General features: G+C 45.0%; 1 protein-coding gene across 1 annotated transcript in view; it reads right to left on the bottom strand.

Annotated features, from left to right (window-relative positions):
- Positions 1-20,183, bottom strand: part of cnksr2a (connector enhancer of kinase suppressor of Ras 2a) — a 172,868-nt gene that overhangs the window by 7,569 nt on the left and 145,116 nt on the right. Inside the window, exons 18-19 of the mRNA XM_060900564.1 lie at positions 18,914-19,017; positions 15,086-15,575 (exon numbers count right to left, since the gene is read on the bottom strand). Coding sequence (XP_060756547.1) covers positions 15,086-15,575; positions 18,914-19,017 — 594 coding nt within the window. The remainder of the gene's footprint in view (positions 1-15,085; positions 15,576-18,913; positions 19,018-20,183) is intronic.

Below are 20,183 nucleotides of genomic sequence, written 5' to 3'. Positions count from 1 at the left end.
GAGAGGGCCATTCCCTTAACTCCCACAACATTTTCTAGTCTATCCAGAAGAATGGAATGATCAATGGTATCAAATGCTGCACTAAGGTCAAGCAACACAAGTAGCGAGACACAGCCCTGATCAGACGCCAACAGTAGGTCGTTTACTACTTTAACCAGTGCTGTCTCTGTGCTATGATGAGGTCTAAATCCTGACTGATACATTTCATGGATGTTATTCCTATGTAAATATGAGCATAACTGCTGTGCCACAGCTTTTTCAAGGATCTTGGAGATAAAGGGGAGGTTTGATATTGGCCGATAATTGGACAGCTGACAGGGATCAAGGTCAGGTTTTTTTAATCAGGGGTTTGATAACTGCTAGTTTAAAGGATTTGGGTACATAGCCAATCATAAGAGAAGAATTTATTATTTTTAGAAGCGGTTCAATTACTCCAGGCATTATCTGTTTGAATAGATGTGTCGGTAAGGGATCTAGTACACAAGTTGAGGCTTTTGATGTAGAGATTAATGAAAGTAATTCAGTTTCTTTTAGGGGAGTAAAACATTCTAACTGATGATCTGATACAGTTATATTGTTAACTACAAGGTCACTTTCATTGTCTAACCTTAAATTAGTAGTTTGAATTTTTTGTCGGATATTCTCAATTTTGTCATTAAAAAAATTCATGAAGTCGTTGCTACTACATACTGCAGGTGTGCATGTGTTGATAGTGGACTTATTCCTGGTTAATTTTGCTACAGTATTAAATAGGAATCTAGGATTATTTTTGTTATCTTCTATTAGGGAGGAGAGATATGTTGATCTCGCAGCACTAAGAGCTTTTCTGTACTTCAGGAAGCTCTCCTTCCACGCCAATTTGAACACTACCAATTTTGTTTGACGCCATTTACGTTCCAATTTTCGAGTGGTCTGTTTTAATGTGCGAGTGTCATCATTATACCAGGGTGCTAATTTTTTGTCTCTGACCATTTTCCTTTTTAGAGGAGCTACATTATCTAAAGTATGGCGGAATGTTGACTCTAAGCATTCAGTTGCCTGATCGAGTTCTGCAGGGGCTGACAGTGACCCAATCAAAGTTGACAGCTCTGGGAGATCATTTATAAAGCTCTGTGCAGTAGTTGACGTGAAAGTACGTTTAATACAGTAGCGTGGTGAGGTGCATATATTATTACTCAGACATATTTTGAATGAGATGAGACAATGATCTGAGATAACTTCAGACTGTGGAAGTATGACTATATTGTCTACGTTTAATCTGAATGTTAGTATTAGATCAAGGGTGTGACCACCATTATGGGTCGGTCCTATGACATTCTGCTTAATCCCGACTGAATCTAAGATGGACACAAACGCTGTTTTTAAAGGGTCTTCTGGGTTATCGAAGTCTCATCTCATCTCATTATCTCTAGCCGCTTTATCCTTCTACAGGGTCGCAGGCAAGCTGGAGCCTATCCCAGCTGACTATGGGCGAAAGGCGGGGTACACCCTGGACAAGTCGCCAGGTCATCACAGGGCTGACACATAGACACAGACAACCATTCGCACTCACATTCACACCTACGGTCAATTTAGAGTCACCAGTTAACCTAACCTGCATGTCTTTGGACTGTGGGGGAAACCGGAGCACCCGGAGGAAACCCACGCGGACACGGGGAGAACATGCAAACTCCACACAGAAAGGCCCTCGCCGGCCCCGGGGCTCGAACCCAGGACCTTCTTGCTGTGAGGCGACAGCGCTAACCACTACACCACCGTGCCGCCCGGTTATCGAAGTGAATATTAAAATCTCCGACAACTAAAGCTTTGTCTAAGGAAATAACCAAATCTGAGATAAAATCTGCAAATTCAGAAAGAAACTCAGAATATGGCCCCGGGGGCCTGTAAATAATAAGCAATGGAATTAACTGGGTAGACTTATTTTTCGAGGCTACATACATTATATGAGTATGAAGAACTTCAAATGTATTAAATTTATAACCAGGTTTGTGTGTTACACCTAGATAATCGTTATAAATAACCGCGACGCCTCCTCCTCTGCCAGTTAGACGAGGCTGGTGTATATAACTGTATCCAGGAGGACTCGCTTCATTTAATGCTATATATTCATTTGGCTTAATCCATGTTTCTGTTAAACACAGTACATTAAACTCCTGATCAGTAATGAGTTCATTAACCATTAGCGCTTTAGATGTAAGAGATCTAATATTTAATAGCCCCACCTTTAGATCAAAGGTGCTGGCAGCAGCAGTACAGTCAGTCTGATCTAATTTTATATTGATTAGGTTACTGGAACAAACTCTCTGAAAATTTCTACCTTTTTGTTGAGCTCGGGGAACAGACACAGTCTCGATGTAGTGGACCCTGAGTGACGACTCTGTGCAGCTAGCAGACAGTCGGTTTAGCCTGTTCGTCTGCTCCCTGGCCTTGGCTCTGGATTGTCAGAAATTAACTAGGCCTGTTCTGAGACTATGACCTATGCTGCAGGAAATGAGAGCAGCACCTTCCCGAGTGGGATGGATACCGTCCCGCCCTAACAGGCCAGCAGTGCCCTCAAAATTAGCCCAATTATCTATAAAGCCCACACTGTTTTCAGAGCACCACCTGGACAGCCAGCAGTTCAGCGACCATAACCTGCTGTAAGCTACATCGCCACGCCGCATTGGGATGGGGCCAGAGCATACTACAGCATCGGACATCGCCTTCGCTAATTTAAACACCTCTACAAAGTTACTCTTAGTAACCTCAGACTGACGAAGGCGTATATCATTAGCTCCTGCATGGATAACTATCTTTGAGAACCTGTGCTTGCCTAGGACCCTAAGATTACCTGCTATGTCCGGCGCCCTGGCTCCCGGTATACACCTGACTAAAGCTGCTGGTGCCCCTAAAGGCTGAGCTAATTTCACGTGCCGTATGATAGAGTCCCCTATAACCAGAGCTCTTTCAGGTTTCTCAGTGGGTGCATCACTAAGGAGAGCAAACCTGTTCGACACGTGACGCGGAGAGGAGTGGTGCTCCCGTGGGCGAGCCTCAGCGGTAGCTTTGGCTCTACGCTTATGCCGCCGAGCCGTCACCCATTCGCCCCGCTGTAAGGGCTCTAATGCCGGAGTTGGGGGATTGCTAACTCCACCTAGGGCGTCCAGACTTTCCCTAACAGAAACTACACTGTTCTCACGCTCACTAACCTGCTCTAAAGCCTGGACACGCGCTTCTAGCACTGTAATCTTCTCCGTCAGAGAGCTAACTAATCTGCACTTATCACAAGTAAAGCTAATAGAGCTATCGCTAGTGACGGAGGAAGAATGACTAAACATCCTGCACTCAGCACACTGAACAGGCTGAAGGTGTGCCATGATGAAAAGATTCACGTACCTTAAATGAAGATCTGTTGATATTAAAGCAGATCAGATGGCCTCCGCTTGTGGACTTTACACAGGAGGAGAGAAAAAGAAAGCTTCCGGTCTCGGCGTTCTTCCGAAAAAAGAAAGAGAAAAAACCGGAAAAAAAAACCGGAAAAAGGAAAGCGAAAGTGAAAAGTACAAAAATGAAAGCGACAGTATAATAAAAATGAAGACGATACTGGAAATTTATTTATAGAAAAAAAGTTAAAAAAGGATTAGTAATTAACGCCGGCACTCGCGGGAAAAAGGACTCGGCGCGAACAACTCAGGAAACAGGAAGTGCGTAAACAGGAAGAGGAAGTGTAAAATGAAACTCCAACAGATAGGGAGGAGAAACCCTATATAGGCAGCATCTTTAAAGATAAGAAACCTTATAAAGGCAGCATCTTTAATCGTGCTAAAATGATAACAAACATCGTTTGCCACACCTGCAGGAAACCACAAAAGTGAAAAAAAAAAACACCAAAGCTTTCTTACAAAGGCAGCACGTCGTGCTCGAATGAGAACATCGAATCACATTAACATATTATGCGCTCTCGTATTTGAATTAGATAGAATTTGATTGAAATGTAACAGTTTTAAAACGTTGCAACACGGTAAATGCGCAAATTCATTATAAAGGGAGATCACATCGAGGCATGTAGTCTACCAGCCAGATATGGGGAAAATATATGATTTTCATCCGTGTTTAAAACACTAGCAACACAACCCTGTCATTACAAGGTTATGAAAATGAATTGAGAATGAATTTAATTTGCAAAAAAGTTAACATATAATAACAGTAAAAATAGCAATGATAATTATGAACATATGCATTTTAAAGAGATACAACAATATATGATATGCTAGGGTAGGAGCATATCAGGAACAGATAAAGAAGAGGATCCATCTGATTGTGAAGTGCAGCGCTGGCGGCTCAGTCTGCAGCGAGAGAGAGAGAGAGAGAGAGACAGACAGACAGACAGACAGACGGTGGGTGGGTCAGACGGAAATTCCTCCCTATCTGTTGGGGTTTCTCCTCCTTCATCCCTGATTTGTGGTGGTGCATTTAGTTTTGCCGATTTCAACCAGTTGAGCATCGCGAATGAATGAATGAATGAATGAATCCACAAACTACTGCAGAACCGTTACGGCGTAGAAGAAGAGTTAAAAATTGCCATTACATTTTTTATCTTGTGCACCCCCTTGTGGCAGCTCGCGGACCCCCGGGGGTGCGCGCACCACACTTTGGGAAACCCTGGTGTAGGGTATGGTGGAAGGTACAGTTGAGGATCTGATGTAGGGTATAATGGAGGGTATGGTGTAAGGTATGGTGGAGGGTACAGTTGAGGGTACGGTGGAGGTTACAGTGTAGGGTACGGTGTATGGTATAGTGGAGGGCATGGTGAAGGGTATGGTGGAGGGTAGAGTCAAGGGTATGGTGGAGGGTATGATGTAGAGTATAGTGGAGGGTATGGTGTAGGGTATGTTGGAGGGTACAGTGGAGGGTGCAGTGGAGGGTACAGTGTAGGGTAGGGTGTAGATTTGACGCAGAAGTGCAAATTGGCCTTACTGTATAAAAACAATACTTTAAGCTCAGGCGTGCATATATTTTATGGCTACGCTCTCTGGCGACTGGAGCATGGTGTGTCACAAATGATAAGAACACTTCAGCAGGTGGTGGAACAGGCTGGAGATCGAGGATGACTAACATCCCTCCGCCTCCACTGCACAAGAGAGAGAGAGAAAAACAGAACAAGAGAAAGAGAGAGAGATGAGGGGAATAAAGGGTTATTCATCAAGACCCTGTGCTGTGTTTATATATAGTGCACTGCGGGAAAACAGCGCTGACAAAGGGAGCAGAAACAAGCATCATGACGGGGGATTAGTGAAACACAAGATGATTATAACGGCAATGTCAATCAGCAAATATTAATTCCTCTTGTGTGGAAAATTCTACACACTCTCTCAGTGTATCTCAGGCCCTGCCCACACATATACAACTATACATAGTTTATCATAGATTTTCATGAAAATACAATTTTTGGTGAAGCTTTTTTTGAAAAGGTGGATGTGGCAGCGGGGGCGTGGTCTAGCATCGGTCTGTGACAGGAGGGCGGAGTCGGGGAAGTTAAGTGGCAGAATCATTTCACCTGTTGTTAATTGATGTTTGTGTGTCTTCCCAGGGACCGCGCCCTTCTTAAGGAGAGAGAGTGAGAACAGAGGGACTCTCTCGATAACCAGACAGCTAATGTGTGTGCGTGTGTCTGTGTGTGCGTATTTACAGCTGAAAAGCTGAATAAAGAGAGTTTTGTATGCTCAGTTCTGTCCTGCCGTCCTTCTGTGCTCCACCCCTTTACACGAACTGCCACAGTGGTGCCATGACCCGGGTATGAGCACAGAAGACCACAGCCCCATGGAGTCCTCCACCTTCGCTGGATCAGGCAATCGAGCTGGCGGAGGATCATCTGGCGGCTGTCCCGACGGCAGGACAGCAGACGACCTCTTCTCTTCTCTCCTCTCTCTCTCTCTCTCCCTCCTGTGTCTTCTCCTCGCCCCATTCCCCCACCGCGGAGACGGGGGCCGGCGCCACCTCAGCCGGCCCGCCGCACCCGCGGTGCCCTTCCGTGTCTCCCTTCTGTGTCTGTCTCTCCCCCCCCTCAGGTGAGTGAGCCCCAGAGCACTAGTGCAGAGAGGAAGCCTGGGCCGGTTTGCTGGCGCTGCGGGGAACCGGGCCACCTCCAACAGCAGTGCTCGATAATGGAGGTGGGCGCGGTGGTTCGGATCCCCAACGCGCCAGGAGCCGCCCTCGATCGGGCCGGAGCGTATCGCATACCGGTGAGTATCCAAGGGGATACATATCAGGCGTTGGTGGATTCTGGCTGTAATCAGACCTCAATCCACCAAAACCTGGTGCAAGACGAGGCATTGGGGGGAGCACAATTGGTGAAGGTGTTATGTGTGCACGGGGATGTTCACAACTACCCTTTAGTGTCGGTCCACATTATTTTCAGAGGGGAAAAATTTATAGTGAAGGCGGCGGTTAATCCTCGCCTTACCCACTCTTTAATTTTGGGGACTGATTGGCCGGGATTTCGGGGTTTAATGACGCACTTGGTCAAGAGTGGGTCCTGCCATTTGACAGGGGGAGGTCCCAGTGTCGCTTTGGCGGGAGCAGCTGTCACAGAGCCGTCTACGTCATCTCCGCGCCAGAGTGAGGAGCCGCCGGCTCCTCCTCTCTCTATTGGGGAATCCCTCGCGGATTTCCCGTTAGAGCAATCGCGAGACGAGACTCTGCGGCATGCTTTTGACCAAGTGAGAGTAATCGATGGTCAAACGCTCCAGCCGAACGCCACCCCGTCCTTCCCCTACTTCGCGATTATGAAGGATAGATTATACCGAGTGACGCAGGACACTCAAACTAAAGAGCGAGTCACGCAGCTGTTAATTCCGAAGAGCCGCCGGGAATTGGTATTCCAGGCGGCTCACTTTAATCCCATGGCTGGACACTTAGGGCAGGATAAAACACTAGCCCGAATAATGGCCCGATTCTATTGGCCGGGGATTCGCGGCGATGTCCGTAGGTGGTGTACGGCATGCCGCGAATGCCAGTTAGTAAACCCAGCGGCCATTCCAAAAGCGCCTTTGCGCCCTCTACCGTTAATCGAGACCCCGTTCGAAAGAATTGGCATGGATCTCGTCGGGCCATTAGATCGGTCAACACGAGGGTACCGCTTTATATTGGTTCTGGTGGACTATGCAACGCGATACCCGGAAGCAGTGCCTCTTCGCAATATCTCAGCACGCAGTATTGCGGAGGCGCTCTTCCGCGTCATCTCCCGAGTTGGAATCCCGAAGGAGATTCTGACTGATCAAGGCACCTCGTTTATGTCACGAACACTGAAGGAACTGTATGGGTTATTAGGTATTAAGCCGATCCGCACCAGCGTTTATCACCCACAAACGGACGGCTTAGTGGAACGGTTTAATCGCACCCTTAAAAACATAATTAAGAAATTTGTAAGTGAGGACGCGCGTAACTGGGATAAATGGCTCGAACCCTTGCTCTTTGCAGTGCGAGAAGTCCCCCAAGCCTCCACGGGGTTCTCCCCGTTTGAATTATTATATGGGCGTAAGCCGCGCGGCATTTTAGATGTGCTGCGAGAAAATTGGGAGGAGGGACTTTCACCAAGCAAAAATGAAATTCAATACGTTATTGACCTGCGCGCAAAACTCCACACACTCACACAACTAACCCAGGAGAATTTGCGGCAGGCCCAAGAACGGCAAACCCGCCTGTACGACAAGGGTACGCGCCTTAGAGAGTTTGCACCGGGAGAGAAAGTACTCGTACTGTTGCCCACATCGAGCTCTAAATTAGTCGCCAAGTGGCAAGGACCCTTTGAGGTCACACGGCGAGTCGGGGACGTCGACTATGAGGTGAAACGAACGGACAGGGGTGGGGCGCTACAGATTTACCACCTCAACCTACTCAAACTCTGGAACGAGGAGGTCCCCGTGGCGTTGGTGTCGGTGGTTCCAGAGAAGGCGGAGCTGGGGCCGGAGGTTCAAAAAGGAACATTAGCATCACGTCCCTCTCCGGTCCCCTGTGGAGACCACCTCTCCCCGACCCAACTCGCGGAGGTTGCCCAGTTGCAGACCGAGTTTTCGGACGTGTTCTCACCCCTGCCCGGCCGCACTAACCTCATAGAGCACCACATTGAGACGCCCCCGGGGGTGGTAGTGCGTAGCCGCCCTTACAGGTTACCCGAACACAAGAAAAAGGTGGTTCGGGAAGAACTCGAGGCCATGCTCGAAATGGGCATCGTCGAGGAGTCCCACAGTGACTGGAGCAGCCCGGTGGTCTTGGTACCCAAGGCCGACGGGTCGGTCCGGTTCTGTGTGGACTATAGAAAAGTCAACGCGGTGTCTAAATTCGATGCGTACCCAATGCCTCGTATTGATGAGTTGCTCGATCGGCTAGGCACGGCTCGTTTTTACTCGACACTGGATTTAACAAAGGGTTATTGGCAGATCCCCTTGACTCCATTATCCCGTGAAAAAACGGCCTTTTCCACACCGTTCGGCTTACACCAATTCGTCACACTTCCTTTTGGGCTGTTTGGGGCGCCTGCTACGTTTCAGCGGCTGATGGACAGGGTCCTCCGCCCCCACGCCACCTATGCGGCCGCGTACTTGGATGATATCATTATTTATAGTAATGACTGGCCGCGGCACCTACAACACCTGAGGGCCGTCCTTAGGTCGCTGAGGCGGGCGGGTCTCACGGCCAACCCGAAGAAGTGTGCGATTGGGCGGGTGGAAGTACGGTATCTGGGCTTCCACTTGGGCAACGGGCAGGTGCGTCCCCAAATTAACAAGACTGCAGCAATTGCGGCCTGCCCGAGGCCCAAGACCAAAAAGGGGGTGAGACAGTTCCTGGGGCTGGCTGGCTATTATCGTAGGTTTATACCTAATTATTCGGACGTCACCAGCCCGCTGACTGATCTGACTAAAAAGGGGGCACCAGATCCGGTCCAGTGGACGGAGCAATGCCAGCGGGCTTTTTCTAAGGTTAAGGCTGCACTGTGTGGGGGGCCACTTTTACACTCCCCTGACTTTTCTCTCCCTTTTATGTTGCAGACGGATGCGTCGGACAGAGGGCTGGGGGCCGTTTTGTCCCAGCAGGTGGAGGGGGAGGATCGCCCTGTCTTGTACATTAGCCGCAAGCTGTCGGTGCGTGAGGGGCGCTACAGTACCATCGAAAAGGAGTGCCTGGCAATCAAGTGGGCGGTCCTCGCTCTCCGGTACTACCTGCTGGGACGCCCTTTCACCCTCTGTTCGGACCACGCGCCCCTCCAGTGGCTCCACCGCATGAAGGATGCCAATGCGCGGATCACCCGTTGGTATCTGGCACTCCAACCCTTTAACTTCAAGGTGATCCACAGGCCGGGGGCGCAGATGGTCGTGGCGGACTTCCTCTCCCGTCAAGGGGGGGGGGGGGGGGAGTCGGCTGCGGGCCGGACGGCTGCCCGGCCTGAGTCGGGCGGTGGGGGTATGTGGCAGCGGGGGCGTGGTCTAGCATCGGTCTGTGACAGGAGGGCGGAGTCGGGGAAGTTAAGTGGCAGAATCATTTCACCTGTTGTTAATTGATGTTTGTGTGTCTTCCCAGGGACCGCGCCCTTCTTAAGGAGAGAGAGTGAGAACAGAGGGACTCTCTCGATAACCAGACAGCTAATGTGTGTGCGTGTGTCTGTGTGTGCGTATTTACAGCTGAAAAGCTGAATAAAGAGAGTTTTGTATGCTCAGTTCTGTCCTGCCGTCCTTCTGTGCTCCACCCCTTTACACGAACTGCCACAGTGGAGAACATATAAAATTCTGTTTTTACTATTTTTGTGTTCTGGAACGGTAAGAAATGTACATTTTTGAAAATGTCAACCTCACAGCATGAACCCGGTTGGTGTTTTTTTCGTGTGTTCTGCATGTTTCATGTGTTTCTCACAGCTGCTATCAAGGTTCTTATGTTGCACTTTGTAATTTCTTTTTGCAGTTTAATTTTATTTTGCTTTGTGTGGAGGAGACAGAATATGATCATGCCCTGAATCCACTGCTTTCCTGAAAACTTTTTTTCAAGCGAAACCTTACGCAATTCCACCAAATCATTAGTTCGCACGTACAGTATTAATCCTTACGTTTGTCATTTTTCATTTTAGAAGTTTTTTTCTGGTGTTTTATTGCATTTCGTCTTCTCTTACTGATCTATATGCAGCTCTTAATGTTATTCTTGAAGCGTTTCATGTTTCAGTAATATCACATGAGCATGAATGCTGTTGTAGTGAGCATCAGCATGGTTGTGATTGAGATTCAGGTGAAAGATGTCCTGCTCTTCCTGCGTGACCATGATGTGTCTCCATGTGCATGTCTCAGCGCAGCAGGAAATAGCAAGAAAGCTCACAAAGCTCTTTCAGTTCCACAAGCCAGAGAAATAGAGAGTGTGGAAAAGGAACAAAAAAAAAATCCATATCTACCACATGACTGGTTTTAGTAACAACTTCAAAAACCTGGAACAAACACAAGCCTACTTTTGGGGGAAAAAATCCTCTCTTTATTTGATGAGGCTGAATCTGAGGCCATCAACGGCCTCAAACACTCTGCCCTAATTACATTTTTTTCTCATAACGAGCAGTGCCATTAAAACTTAATTAAGATGCTGTCATATTTTTAGGACATTTTCAGAAAAGCAAAGGATGACTGTGTTATTTATTTATTTTCCAGGCATCAGACATACGACCACGTGAGGGCTTGAAACCTCCAGGGATGTAATTATAAATTAATTTGTTATCTTATCTTGAGGCATGTCATTTTTTTCTTTTTTCCCCCACTTGAGCCACATGCTGCTTTAAAAGTCAATACAATGCAGTAATCCTTACAATTACAAATAAAGTGAAAAATATCACCTACTGTACACATGAGGAGAAAAAAAAGCAGCTGAAAGAAAGCAGGTCCGTGTTGGACTCTTCGGTTTTATTCATCCCTCCTCATACATCAGTCATGATGTAGACACACCTAAAGTGCCCTTCACTCTGCCCATCAAACACGCATACAGACAGAAATGCAGGCAATGTGCCGAATACAGTGGTGCTTGAAAGTATGTGAACCCTTTAGAATTTTCTATATTTCTGCATAAATATGACCTAAAACATCATCAGATTTTTACACAAGTCCTAAAAGTAAATAAAGAGAACCCAGTTAAACAAACGAGACAAAAATATTATACTTGGTCATTTATTTATTGAAGAAAATGATATGTGTAAAATTATTACACATCTGTGAGTGGCAAAAGTATGTGAACCTTTGTTTTCAGTACCTGGTGTGACCCCCTTGTGCAGCAATAACTGCAACTAAATGTTTCCGGTAACTGTTGATCAGTCCTGCACACCGGCTTGGAGGAATTTTAGCCCGTTCCTCTGTACAGAACAGCTTCAACTCTGGAATGTTGGTGGGTTTCCTCACATGAACTGCTCACTTAAGGTTCTTCCACAGCATTTTGATTGGATTAAGGTCAGGACTTTGACTTGGCCATTCCAAAACATTAACTTTATTCTTCTTTAACCATTCTTTGGTAGAACGACTTGTGTGCTTAGGGTCGTTGTCTTGCTGCATGACCCACCTTCTCTTGAGATTCAGTTCATGGACAGATGTCCTGACATTTTCCTTTAGAATTCGTTGGTATAATTCAGAATTCATTGTTCCATCAATGACGGCAAGCCATCCTGGCCCGGATGCAGCAAAACAGGCCCAAACCATGATACTACCATCACCATTTTTCACAGATGGGATAAGGTTCTTATGCTGGAATGCAGTGTTTTCCTTTCTCCAAACATAATGCTTCTCATTTAAACCAAAAAGTTCTATTTTGGACTCATCTGTCCACAAAACATTTTTCCAATAGCCTTCTGGCTTGTCCACGTGATCTTTAGCAAACTGCAGATGAGCAGCAATGTTCTTTTTGGAGAGCAGTGGCTTTCTCCTTGCAACCCTGCCATGCACACCATTGTTGTTCAGTGTTCTCCTGATGGTGGACTCATGAACATTAACATTAGCCAGTGTGAGAGAGGCCTTCAGTTGCTTAGAGGTTACCCTGGGGTCCTTTGTGACCTCGCCGACTATTACATGCCTTGCTCTTGGAGTGATCTTTGTTGGTCAACCACTCCTGGGGAGGGTAACAATGGTCTTGAATTTCCTCCATTTGTACACAATCTATCTGACTGTGGATTGGTGGAGTCCAAACTCTTTAGAGATGGTTTTGTAACCTTTTCCAGCCTGATGAGCATCAACAATGCTTTTCCTGAGGTCCTCAGAAATCTCCTTTGCTCGTACCATGATGCACTTCCACAAACATGTGTTGTGAAGATCAGACCCTGATCCCTGTTTTTTAAATAAAACAGGGTGCCCACTCACACCTGATTGTCATCCCATTGATTGAACACACCTGACTCTAATTTCACCTTCAAATTAACTGTGAATCCTAGAGGTTCACATAGTTTTGCCACTCACAGATATGTAATACTGGATCATTTTCCTCAATAAATAAATGACCAAGTATAATATTTTTGTCTCATTTGTTTAACTGGGTTCTCTTTATCTACTTTTAGGACTTGTGTGAAAATCTGATGATGTTTTAGGTCATATTTATGCAGAAATATAGAAAATTCTAAAGGGTTCACAAACTTTCAAGCACCACTGTAAAAACGCCAAACCTTCACTGTGTTTTTTCTCACATCACTTTATCTCTTCAGTGAATTCCCCAGTGTATTACATTTCATTTTCATCACTGTGTTGCTCACATGCTACACTGAAATGCAATCACTGCACAAAGCCCGAAGCTGCACTTCGGGTTTTTCATCAAAATGTTCAGAATTATTACTAAAACACAGTAAAATGTTCATGGAATAAATTTTACTATTTACAGCTAACAGCAGGACTTTTTAAAATTAATTCATTCATTTATTTTTATCCTCCAAAGAATCTCCAGCTTAATGTGGTGGAGGGGTTTGGGTGTTCTGGTGATTCTGGGAGCTGTGTTGTCAGGGGCATTAGCCCCTGGTAGGGTCTCCCAAGGCAAATTGGTTCCAGGGGAGGGGCCAGACAAAGAGCACTTAAAGACCCCAATGAAACGGCAAAGTCAGGTCAGGGGCGTTTTCTTGCTACTGGTACCATGTAACCCAGTACTACCTGCCTCATGGTGATGCTAACATGGCATCACTGGGCATATGACTTCCATGTTGGAGGCACCGGCCAGGATGGAAGAGATTGAGATGACCTTCAACGAATACGTGTTCAAGACCAAGGCGAACCATGTTGATGGAGGAGCTTGGCAAGGGTCAGGCCTGGAGAGGGATGGGCTCTGCCAGGCTGTTTCTGCCCAAGACATGCCACATGAAGATGAACAAATCACCGATCATCATGCCGGCTTGGTCGTCGCCCGGATTAACAAGCACCGCGTCAACCACTGGAGCGGAGGCAACAAGTATGCGGCTGGTGGAAACAACTCAATTGGTGATGTGTTCAGCAACGCAGCGCTCCTACGACCAGACCAGGTTATGGGACCAGTGACAGTGACTCCTGCTTTTTTGCTTTTCAGTGTGTACTGTTTTCTATGTGTTACTAATGAAAAGAAATCCATGATGTGTACTGTATTTGTATTCCTTTTTCAGCAGTGTAACTACATTCCATAGAACAGGCTTGTAGTACTCGAGTCCAGGACTCGGACTCGAGTCCGACTCGTGCCCCAATTTTAAGGACTTGTGACTTGACTTGGACTTGAGCACTGATGACTCGGACTTGAACTTGGACTCATGCATTAACTGCATTTGGACTCGTAAATTGGAGACGAGGACTCTGATTTTTTCTTTATTTTTTGTAACATGCCATAATAATTTGGCATAAGATTAATATAAATTAAATTATATGCATAAGTCTGACACTTTGAGCATCTATACTGAAGAGAAGAATCGCAATGCATCTAAAAATCTAATATTTGTCCATCCCTGTGGAGTGAGGAGTTTCATTTAGCAGCAAGTTTTCATAAACCTTCCTGATGTCAGTAAAGGACAGTGGTATAAAAGACACACTAATAAACACAGACCTGCTTCTCAGCCAGACCTTTACATCTCCTCCAGAAGCTCGGTGCTGCCTGGACCGGGATATTTGTAAAGCAGTCACATCCGCTGGCATCAATAATAAATGTTCGCTGTTCACACAACAACAAAGAGCTTTCGCTTCGGCTGTTAAATCTGTAACTTGCTGAGACTCGCCTCGAATCTGGAAGTTAATAATCTGTAGTTTTTGTTTTTTTTCCAGTAAACTGCGGCTGTGTGTGTGTGTTAGTACTTTACATTCGTAACACAATAGTACACTAGTATTTATAGTATTCATATCCATCCATCCATCCATCCATCCATCCACTACATCTAAATAATATTTATCTATCCTTCCATCTGTCCATCTATGTGCCATTAATCCATCTGTCTGTCTCATCCATCCATCGACCCAACAATTCCTGCATCCATCCATCTGTCCATCCATCACTCTGTCCATCCACTCATTTGTCTCCTCCATCTATGTCTATTTGTCTTGTTTGACCATTTATCCATTCATTTGTCCATCCATCCATCCATCCATCCATCCATTGTCTATTTGTCTTCTCCAACCATGTATCCATCCATCCACCCATTGTCTACTTGTCTTCTCCAACCATGTATCCATCCATCCACCCATTGTCTATTTGTCTTCTCCAACCATGTATCCATCCATCCAGCCACCCATTATCTATTTGTCTTCTCCAACCATATATCCATTGATCTTTCGATCTCCTCCGTCTACCCACATATCTATCAATCACATATCTATCTTCCATCTATCTTTATGCCCTACCCATGCTTCCATCCATTTTTCTCTTATCCATCCATCCATCCATCCATCCATCCATCCATCCATCCATCCATCCATCATTCATTTGTCTTATCCATCTATTTATCTATTTGTCTTGTCTGATCATTGAGCCATTCATCTTTCTCTCAATGCATCTATCAATGCATCTCTCCATCTACTGTATCTGAAAAGCACCTACATGTCTATAATCCATTTGTACATAACAGCCCACAGCCTGTTTGTCTACACCATGTCTGATGCACCGTCACCTCTGTGTGGAGGATCCCGTTGCTCTGCCATGCTAGCAGAGGGCGAGAGGAACGCATGCAGGCTGCTGTCCCGTGGCAGTGTGAAGCTGCGGGGTTTCCCTCCACCGGCCGCAGGGTCCCGCAGATGCTCGCCCTTGGACGTGTCGAAGGGTCCGTAGTGCTCCTGCAGGAGCGTGCGCTGGGCAGGCAGTGTGGACTGGCGGCGGCGCTCGGGGGACATCCCGTTGCCCGGCTCAACAAACACAGCATCCTCCAGTGGCAGCGTTTGCAGGTAGTGCAGACCTGAGCTGGTGAGTGGTGTCTCAATCAGGTCCTGCCATGAACGCCGCTGACTCGCTGACTTACGGGCTGGAGAGCCACCACCACTGCTGCTGCCACCTCCACCCGGAGGATCAGAGCGGTACTCCTCGTGAGATGAGCGGGAGTGGGAGGTTTCAGTGGATGACAGCCGGCCATGTTTGATCCCCGGGTATGGACTTGCGCAAGTCATCTGTTAGGAAAGATGGAGAGATTTTAGCTGATTAATTATTTCTTGAGTGATATTAAGGACATGGCAGCTGTTATTAAGAGGCATTAACATGCACCTGTCTCATTTTGCGACAAGATATAAAGAGACTCAAATGGAATAGAGGCACAGCAGGGCTTGGACCTGTTTATTTATTTCACTTTTTCTTAAATTCTTCCATTTAAAAAGAGAGATGGCTGAATACAAGGCATGTATGTATGTACACTATTCCTTATGCGAGCACCAAAATGTGAATTACATGGTGGGAGGGGAAACATAAATTAAGGCTTTATGTAAAAATATTTAGTCGACTTATTTATTTTAAGTTACTTGTGTAAAATTTCCTCAAAAACTGTACATGCGGGGGCGTCGTGGCTCAGGTGGATAAGGCGCCATACCATAAATCCGGGGACCCGGGTTCGATTCCGACCCGAGGTCATTTCCCGATCCCTCCCCGTCTCTCTCCTGCTCATTTCCTGTCTCTACACTGTCCTATCCAATAAAGGTGAAAAAGCCCCAAAAAAATCTTTAAAAAAAAAAAAAAACTGTACACGCTTGGTGTTAATATTAGCTAGTTTGTTAGCTATCGTTATTTAACACGGTCAATCATCCGTCCATTTGCACTGAAGCTTGTCATTTTCTGAAACCATTATTAGTAAATTGTTTTGTATTTACCAACAGCATTTTATTCCTCTCATACCACAGCAATTTGCAAATTATTCCTTTTTATCCATTTATAGATACATTTAATGTTGTGGAAAGTCAGTGAAGCAAGAAAGTTCCAGTTTTCAATATCATGTTACAAAAAAAACAAAAGATGTGTAAACTCCTCTGTCCTGAAGACGTCTGAAAACTCATTTACAGCATTACATCTGACTGTTGCAAAGCACTGACACTGGAGACTCCTTCCAGAAATGTTATCTCAAAGCCTTCTTACTGTATGAAATCGTCACACATTGTAAGGTAAATGTGTGTGTATGGAGCATCGGCTGTACAGCTCTGTGGTGAAAAAGTTGATAACACAGTATTGGGATGTCAGATCGTCCTTACAGATGACGTCATTTTTGTGTGTCTAGCAGTCTAATCATGCAACGGAGTGACAGTTAACTCAAAGGGGGAAGAGACAGAGATAGATTGAGAAAATGAGACAGAGAGAGATTGTGTCTTTCCCAGAGGACCCATTTAAAGCAGCGCTCTGTAATCTTCCTCCGGCGAATGAAGTCTCGCGGTTAACAATGTCACTCCTCGCCTGCTTCTCTCAGGACACACAACGTGAGTGTGTGTGGGTGTGTGTGGTGTGGAGGAGACAGAGAGAGAGAGAGAGAGAGAGAGAGAATGCAAAAGGAAGTTGGAAACATAAGATTTAATTCCAGTGTCTCTGTAGACTTTCTAAAATAGCATTTCTGTGGTGTTCTGTACCCTTTAAATGGCCTTTCAATGGATACTGACCACACACACACACACACACACACACACACACACACACAGATTAACCTGTCATTACCATTCCACATAGCTTCCAGCTCAAGACAGACCGTATATATGAACAGCACGAATGAATATCAGGAACTACTCCATCATTCAACTCAGCTGATATCGACTTCTCAAAAATAAATTATTATTATTATTGCATCATTGTTAAAAAGGGGCGGGGTTAGAATGAATATATTATCTCAACGTGTAGCGATATCCAATCAGGGCCAAGTTCAACAAGAAGACATGGTCATCACTATCCCCTGCTGAGCATTTTATGAAGACCTCTTAACACTTATGCCCTTACAAGCCCATTGCTTTAATATTGACTTATGATGTCGTAAGTACTATGACACCTTCATAAAATGCTACCCAGCTTTTTTCAGTAATATGAGCACGCAGTTTCATTGATGCAGCTTATGTAGTTTCGGAGAAAACTTGCCCAGATTGAGCCCACTTGTACAAAGTCCAATAACGAAAATCAAGGGCTATAACTCTGAAAATAATTAATCATAAAAGATTTTCGAACTCAACTTAGATCATTAATAGTAATATGAGCACGCCAAGTTTCATTGATGCAGTTTACCGGTATGTAGTTTCGGGGAAAACTTGTCCAGATAGAAATGGACAGAAGGACAGACGGATGGACTCCATTCCTATATCCCCCTGCACACTTTGTGGCGGGGGATAATAATGCCACAACGTGTGCTGTGATGTTTTTGTTACTGAAGTACTATTTGGACGGGATTAGTTTTCCAGACATGTTATGTGTGCTAATTAAACCAGAGGATGTCTAATAGTAATTAAGAAATGGCAGCTGATCGTTAGTAGGTCACATGACCATAAGAGTTCCTAGTGCTAGGAACACTTTATCTAAAACCAGCGTACATGTTGATTCTATGACGTGTCCTTTTTAAATATCCGCTCGTTAGGAAAAAGTGAACACTTTCTGGAGTGACTTTATACTGCGGGGAAAAAAAAAAGAAATCCAAAGCACGATATAAGCTACTGAATCTTTATTAACATATCAATAGGTATCAGTCTAGAGACATGTTACTTCTTTCAGTAGCTAAAAGACAGTGTAATATTTCAAATTACAAAATGACTGACAGGATGGGAACAGGAGTGAAATTCCAGAGATGGAACAATCATCATAATTATTCATTATTAAAACAAATCCAGGTTGAAGAGAGCTACAGATTTCACAATTTCTGCTTTTTATTTGTTACACATAAAATACTTATTGTGAGCTTTATTTAATCAGTATGAAGTCATCTGTTTATATTAAAATGATGCAACATAAAACATTAAGAGTGAACATCCAATCCACAAAAGACTTTAAATTGGGAAAATTCTGTTTTGGCCTTGAGAAGCAATTTGTAAATCTCAAGTAAGAACGCTGGCAGGTTTTAAATGTCACTTCCACTGAGACACCTCACCCACGTCGGTGTAGGTTCTGTAATTTCTGACTGCAAAAATAGCAACAAGAGAAGGACGGGGGGCGGGGGGAGTGGCTTACGGCCAAAGACATTAGAACAAAAACAAAATTATATATCAATCATGATTTATGATATCATAGCTCGTTTACTAAATTCTTTTGTAGACCAATGATTGATATTTTTTCTTTTCATTCCATTTGGCAATGTGTTATAATGGGCAGGTGCTCACACACACACACACACACACACACACACACACACACACACTTCTCTGCAGGACAGCTACCTCACAGAGCAAAGCAAACACTGACACTACACATATAATTTACACAGGTGAGTCATTATGTGGATAAAAACTGAGGGGGAGGAGCTAATAGCCAAGGTCAGGGAACGGGGTGGAGTCTGACTCACCGAGGGGGGGCGGGGATATGTGTCGTATGGTGGTGGTGGACTGTCCTGCTTTGGCGTAGACGGGGTTTCGTTGTCCTCATGCTCACTTTCACTCCAGTAATCAGCTGAGAGAGAGAGGGAGAGAGAGAGAAAGAGTGTCAATTTCCATTAACACTGTACAGCTATAAAATGCATTCGAATGTATGCAAGTCTTAATGTGTGTATAATGAATATTAATGAGTGTATAATATTATACCCGCCACAGACAGAGAGAACATTAACATCAGAAGAGAAGAAAATTGTTGAGAAGAGAAAAGAGCTCCTGAATGAGCTTCTGCATCTTTATTCATTCATTTACTTTCCATCTTTGTCTTTCTCTCATACATGTCAACCTTTAGTTACCCATGACCAGAGGTGGAAAAACTGGATTGACAAAGTAAAAGTCCTGCTTAGGTTTTCCTTCTGCCTGTGCTCTCAACACAGGTGATTTCACCAATTAGCTCATCAACCTGGCTTAGGGGATGTGGTAATTAGGATCAGCTGGTTCATTGAATTGGCTGGAGCAAAAATGTGGCAGGGTTTTTACTTTCTGCACCCGGGTTTTTCCACCTCTGCCCATGACCTTACAAAATCTGTACTTTTCCCTTACATACACCCATGAACCCTTATACATGAGAAAAAAATTCCAATATATAATCCAAAGCACCGATTGTTTTATTCCACATTATACACTTCTATTGCAATAGGCTTATTTATCACACTGCATCAAGTTAAAGGGATCAAATAAGCATGGACTGAATAAAAATAAATTTTAGATCGTTGGGGAGAGGGCAGAGGTCTCTGGCTGCCAAGTTTGGGGAGGCTGGGACCTCCCCTGCCCGAGTTACAAGCGTCCAAAGTCGGGCTGGAGCCGCCGACAGAAACGAAATCTAAGCGGAGCAATGTTGCAAGATAGAAGAGCTGAAGAATAAATGGTTGGAATTTATCTTTGGAACACCACCAGTGAAGTATAATGCAACGTTAGTACTGTGTTCTGATCATTTCAACCACAGTGACTTTTCAAACTTTGGTGCCTTCAGTAGTGGTTTTGCTTTGAGGTTGTTTTTAATACTTGGATCTGTACCGTCAAGACGATCGACCACCAGCTCACAAGCTGTAAGTAAAACATGAACTTTTTGTTCGAAGGTTTTTGTTACAAAATAGCATGTTCATATTCTCCACGTTAGCATGCATGACATGGTCACAAGCTAGGCAGGGATGAGAGTTTTCCGCTTTTTGGCGGATTTCCTCT

The sequence above is a fragment of the Neoarius graeffei genome, chromosome 19, assembly GCF_027579695.1.
Source record: "Neoarius graeffei isolate fNeoGra1 chromosome 19, fNeoGra1.pri, whole genome shotgun sequence".
NCBI classification, from domain to species: Eukaryota; Metazoa; Chordata; class Actinopteri; order Siluriformes; family Ariidae; genus Neoarius; species Neoarius graeffei.
This window is presented reverse-complemented; position numbering and strand designations above follow the sequence as displayed.